Genomic DNA, 6,000 nt, shown 5'->3' with positions numbered 1-6,000 from the left:
GAACATGAGAGTTTGTGTGAGTCGATACGAGCTGACCTTCAAAAAAGTCTAGGGGACTCTGACGAAGAAATAGACGAAGGTCCCGGTGGATATATCTTCGGGGTCCTCTGATCCAAGAAGATCGCACTCCGGGGTCAAGAGGTTGGCCAAAGCCGTCGACCGATTCTTCATTCACGAGTGACGTGACATTCAAGACACTCCACGTATAATTAATTACTAATTAGTGTGTTTTATATTTTGTCGTACGTGTTGTAATCAAGGTTTGACTTTATGGTATTTTATGTTGAATTTTATCTTGGTTTGAACTTTGTGTTTTATATTTTGTCGTACGTGTTGTAGTCAAAGTAATTTAGTTTTGCAAAATATGAAAACTTTGAAAAAAATATGTTTATTTTTGCAAAATATTTGTCTGAATACCCCTCGGGTTCCTACATTTTTTGTCAGTTTCCTTTACGGTAAACGGTTTTCTACCGATACCGGTTTCATTTTTCTTGTCTAAATACCCCTCGATTTCTTCTCCGGTTGGGGTCCCGGTACGGTAACAGTACAATGATCATTGCTCAAAAGGGAGCGCATATATTATCTTTTTTTGTGTATCTTTTTGAAGTTCTTCCAATCAAATAAGTCAATTTAATTATTTTAATTTATTTTTAAATAAATATAAACTCATAATTAAATAAAATAATGACATGATTTTAATCGAAGGGACACCAAAAGAGACACCGAGTTATGTTACGAGCATGTTAATGTCATTTTTTAATACAAAGAAGTTTATAACTGCTCGCGTCAAAGATATATAATATGAAACCACACTAAACGTCACCAAAATCGATACTTTGTGCCGACACTTTTTTGCAGAATTTGTGAGGGCGTGAAATACGGAACCATGACCGTTAAATCCCTACAAATAATAAAGAGAATAAAAAAAAAAAAAAAAAAACACTAAGACATACCTAATGTAGTAATAAACTAATAATGGGGGTCAATCTTAGAGAGATGTACGTTTCTTCTTTCACAATAAAAAGTTAAATCTATCGATTCAGAACAATCTAAAGTGCATGTTTTACTCACATAATAACCCTTTATAACTAGGGGTAAGTATAAATATAAACATTGACATATTTTGTAAGGAAAAGAACCTTGTTCCACGAAGATATATATGGTCAGAAAAATCTGAAATCTCTTAGCGCATAATAACTCCCTCGTATCTTACCCCAATTAATAACAAAATCCCGAAGGTGATTTATTGTCTTATTCGTAACATTATTGCCTTAATTATAAAGAACGTATCCCTTATTTATCAGTAACAATCTTGTATATAGAGAGAGAGAAACAGAAAAGCATATAATCATAAAAAGACCAACCGTTTTTTTTTTTTTTTAACATACCTATCGAAGTCCACCTAGAAATAACTAAGTTTTATATTTTCCGATATGGCATCGATGAAGTTTCTTTCACTGGTTTTAGTATTCATTAGTCTCGTCGCCGGAGGTAAGACATCTAGATTCAAAATCAGCAATCTTACTAAATCTATAGATTTTTCCAATATCGTTATTACATCATCATCATATGCATAAACCACCATGGCTTGTTGCTGTTTTTTTTTTTCTTTCAGTTTGTCCATATATTACCATTTATCATTTCAACTTTTCCAACATAAAATTACCATATGTCTTGATTTCCTAGATCTGCATCTTTTTTCCAAGCAAGCAAAAGAAAAACAAAAAACAAACAAATAAACAAACAAATAGAAGAGATGGAGCCCTAAAAAAATTAAATGAAAATATTGTGTGCCCCTCTATTTTCCTTCAAAAAAAATAAAAAAAATTCTTCCCAGAAACCAATTATAACCTGAAGTTTAATTTTGGACCTCAAGTATAATTAAATTATTTCTGTTGTAGTTTGTTGAACCGAATCGATTTTGGTTGGACCCGAAAAACCATCGGTGCGACTGATTTTTACGGTACTTAATTCTGGGTTTAGGGTTGACGGAGAAACCTCGAATTTTCGCCTAGGGTTTAATTCCCCTATCCGTCGTGGGATTAATTTTCATATATATAAAGCTATGTGCTCTTGATTTTCATCACTTAATTACAAATTTACCAACCCCAAAAACCTAATTTTTTTGGGTACGTGTTTATACATAAAAGGAAAGTGTGAGTGCGACACAGAAAGCATAAAAATAGAGCAGTCGGAGACTGGATCAATGGTGGAAAACAAGAAAGAGTGGTCTGTGACGGTGAAGAATGACTGTATTTGCACTCAGCTTGACGTTCAACTTGACTGCCATGGTTATCAAACGGTCAAACCCGTTGACTCTTCCGTTCTAAGCTTCTCCAGCGACTCTGGTCTCTGCTTGCTCAACGGCGGTCAACCCATTTACGGCTTCAAAAGTCTAACATTCACTTATGCTTGGGATTCTTCCTTCCCTTTTACCCCAGTTTCCTCTCAAATAGCTTGCTCCTAAGCTATTCTTAGGCTTTTGTGTTTCTCTTTGGCTATTTATGTAATAAATAATTATATGTCTCTTGGAATACGTTATCTTAGAGGCTGTTTATTAGAAAAAATTGAAGTACATGCCACAAGGATGCCCTATTTTTTTGAGCGGTAAGCTTATATGCCTTATTTCAAAAATTATTTCTATCCATTTACAAAATATATATATTTTTACATTATATATACTCCTTTTAATATTAAATTGATACTCATTTGATTGGAGGATACTGTCTGTAATTAATCAAAAAGATTATAATTAATAATAGATTTTTATTTCTTAAAAAAAACTATCATCACAAAAGAGCGCTCGAAAATTAACAAAATTAGCTAAAATAACTAAAGTAACGAAGTAATTTAACAAAATTAACTTACCTAAAAAACATACAATGATGACGAAGATTAACAAAAGCAACCTTGGAGCTCGAGATCAAAATAAAACAATAAGCATGCAAATTAAGTAAACAAAAGTAAAATTAGTTCCTATCAAGTCAAATAAAAATTACCTCCTCGGCTTGGCGGATTGGACGACTCAAAGTTCGTCATCCCCGAGAAGGTTCCGAAGCAGGAAGGGCTCGGCGTGCTTGAGTCTTTGCACACCACCAAAGCCCCAAAAATTGGCTGACTCTTACTAGGCCCGCAAAACCTCTTGAGGGATTTGTGACATCAACAAAGATTATAGGCCCCAAGATTCACGCCGTCGAGTAGATCAACGCAAAATTTGGAGAATCGTTGCTAGCCCAAAACCTCTTCCAACGTGAAGAATGAGACATGATCTTCGGTTAAATAGGTAACAGGTCCGCCTCTTTTCTATCTTATCCACCGTGTATACCCTTTCTCCGGTCCGCTTCAAAAATTGGGTAAACAGTTCGGATAACGGGTCTTTTTTTTTTTAACAAGATCTGGGTAATGAATGAGATAGATACCCGTACGTCTTGTCATTCATATTAGTCACAGTTATCTCCTGTTATTTTGGAGTAGTTTAAATCACCAAATTTTTCGCTAAAAATTCAAATAAGTCGTGACTAATGGTGGATAATCATCTCAGATCTTGTGGTTATAGGGACGTTTCTAACAATCCAATTATTGTAGTGGAATATGTTCAGAGTATAAATGACATTAAATGCCTCTAACTTTACAATGGCAAACATTTATCTCTCTTTCATGTTTTATTCAATACCCCACATTTACATACAAGTTTATAGAAAAAGGCAGTAATTGGATAACAAACTTAGAATTAAGACAATTATGTTCAAATCTCATGTTAAGACTCCTCGTTACTCGTTAGAAACGACATGTCATATTTTGCAAAGCTACCTCTATCTATCCAGCTAAGCATTAAATTTTCATTCTCTCATTTTGTCATCTTGTGAGACCAATAAGATATTCCCACGTTATATTGCCCTGCCTTCAATTATTCCCTCCGTACCCTGAGAAAGAATAATAATCCATATTTGATTGTCTTTGCTTGATGAAAAAAAAATGATTTGTGTGTTTTTTTTTCTCTATTTCATTTTATTATTCCTCTTTGTAATAGAAAGGAGACGGAGCCAGATAACCTCACCAAAGGAGTTAATTTGAAAAAAAAAATCAGGGAGCTAATTTATAGATTTTCAGGATAAGTAATGTTAATTTTTTTTTAAAATGAGTCAAATATGTAAATTTTTAGGGTAAGAAATTGTGAATTTTTTAAAATTAAGCAAAAAGTGTAAATTTTTTTTAAGGGGAGACTTGAACGAACCCCTCTTGGCCTATGCTCCGTCCCTGGAGCTAAACACCAAATTTATCAATATTGTTTAAAATTGTATATTAGTCTTGACGATTTCGAAATATATATATATACACATATATATGGGGTGTGTGTGTGTGGTGATAAATTTTTTGTAACATTCGGCAAGAAAGCTTTATTTGGAAAGAAAAAAAAACCATTAATAATACGTATAAATACAGACCTTACGTCCGTAGGCAACTTAAACCATATTTGACCAGGACCACTAGGAACTAGTAATTACTTTAATTTCTTGAGGTGATTGATACCTAATGCATACGTAATCCACTGACCCAAAAGCATCAAATGAGTTTCTAACAAATCACAACCCCTTTTCATTATATCTCCACCCCAATCAAGGATTCCAAAAATAAGCGAAATAAGTTCATATGATATGGCTTTCATCGTCATCACAATGAAGTCTTTGTTTGCCGCGCTTATCATTATGAGTAGCACAACACTCATCCACCAAGGTAATCATGCCAATAAATCATATGATAATTTCATACATGATTTATGTCTCAAATAATTTTTTTTTTTTTTTGTTTGGTGGAAAAGGGTATAGTGGGGATTGTAGTTTGGAAAGCATTAATATAGGAACGGTGAGAAGTGGGAGAGAGATAAAGGGAAAGCCGGAGTGGAACGTGAGCGTGATAAACACTTGTGGGTGTCCTCAGAGGCTCATACAGTTAGGCTGCTCTGGGTTTCAGACAACCGAGCCCGTTGACCCGTCAACGCTGCTCATCCAAGGTGGCGACACGTGTCTCCTCATTAACGGCTCTTCGTTGGAGGGCTTTGCCTCGGCTTCGTTTTCCTACGCTTGGTACCCTCCGTTTCTGCTCTTGCCTCGCTCCTCTGTCATAGCCGATCCGTGTTGATCGCACTTTTTGCTTCGATATCTTTGGAAGTTTTAATAAGGAAGAGATAATTATGATGAAGAACTGCTTGAGAGTGTCGATGGGATGTTTTGATGTTTATCTTATGCGTTTCTTAACAAACAATCTATATGTCCATACATGAATATTATTGAGCTTGTCGTCAGTGACATGAATCTAAAAAGCTTATCAGGGGCAAATTGTAAGAAAAATAAAATTGGAGAAGGCTAATTTGAAAAAAAAAAATCAAGAAAGGTTAATTTGTAAATTTTTATAGGTAATTTTTTTTTAAAGTGAACTAAAAAAATAATTAAAAAAAAATCCTCCTACCCTATGTAAACCTGTCACTGCTTGTCGTATTGTATATTTCGTGTGAGTGGATTATGCAAATACTTTTTTTTTTATATATAACAAGCAATAGGCCCCGGCGTTGCCTGGGAGGTTTGATAAATTTTAATTTAGATAATAATGTGAACGATTTGCAATTGTTGGTTGTCATTTGTCATATGTAAAAATTAACATTTTTTTTACCACTTTTTAATATATATTTAAACCATTTCAATTAAATAATAACTCAGATATAAAAAAAAATTAGAAATAGTAAGTTGTAATTATGAACACAAATTTTTTTTAGCAACACAAAAATTATGATTAACCAACATCATTACTTATATGTTCATTAGTTTTCAATAATTATACTGATCATAAGTAATTTAAATTATAAAACTATTAATCGGCTAATAATTGTTATTGTTTTAAAGTTAGTTTAGAGAATTTTCATTTTTAGAGTGATTTCTGGAATTTTCGTTTTTTTGAGTTGTTTCTGGAATTTTTCGTTTTTTAAAGTTGTTTTTGAAATTTTGT

The 6,000-nt window shown here is 33.4% G+C and overlaps 3 protein-coding genes across 4 annotated transcripts in view; all 3 read left to right on the top strand.

Annotated features, from left to right (window-relative positions):
- LOC149391598 (putative sucrose-phosphate synthase 1) overlaps positions 1-6,000 on the top strand; it is a 64,313-nt gene that overhangs the window by 1,471 nt on the left and 56,842 nt on the right. The window lies entirely within an intron of this gene.
- LOC149391605 (TPD1 protein homolog 1-like) lies at positions 1,371-2,467 on the top strand. Its single transcript, XM_089618554.1, has 2 exons — positions 1,371-1,491; positions 2,151-2,467. The coding sequence occupies exons 1-2, from the start codon at positions 1,434-1,436 to the stop codon at positions 2,465-2,467; spliced, it is 375 nt and encodes a 124-aa protein (XP_089474680.1). The 5' UTR covers positions 1,371-1,433.
- On the top strand, positions 4,572-5,238 carry LOC149391604 (uncharacterized). Its single transcript, XM_089620910.1, has 2 exons — positions 4,572-4,734; positions 4,820-5,238. The coding sequence occupies exons 1-2, from the start codon at positions 4,656-4,658 to the stop codon at positions 5,137-5,139; spliced, it is 399 nt and encodes a 132-aa protein (XP_089477036.1). The 5' UTR covers positions 4,572-4,655; the 3' UTR covers positions 5,140-5,238.

This window comes from Urtica dioica, chromosome 7, assembly GCF_054948205.1.
Source record: "Urtica dioica subsp. dioica isolate 48M chromosome 7, U.dioica_male_clone48M_v1_H2, whole genome shotgun sequence".
NCBI classification, from domain to species: Eukaryota; Viridiplantae; Streptophyta; class Magnoliopsida; order Rosales; family Urticaceae; genus Urtica; species Urtica dioica.
This window is presented reverse-complemented; position numbering and strand designations above follow the sequence as displayed.

Bases quoted from the DNA above. Each gene is read 5' to 3' on its own strand.
- LOC149391605 (XM_089618554.1), top strand. From the start codon at position 1,434: ATGGCATCGATGAAGTTTCTTTCACTGGTTTTAGTATTCATTAGTCTC. The intron at 1,492-2,150 runs GTAAGACATCTA...TATACATAAAAG, and splicing joins CATTAGTCTCGTCGCCGGAG to GAAAGTGTGAGTGCGACACA.
- LOC149391604 (XM_089620910.1), top strand. From the start codon at position 4,656: ATGGCTTTCATCGTCATCACAATGAAGTCTTTGTTTGCCGCGCTTATC. The intron at 4,735-4,819 runs GTAATCATGCCA...TTGGTGGAAAAG, and splicing joins CACAACACTCATCCACCAAG to GGTATAGTGGGGATTGTAGT.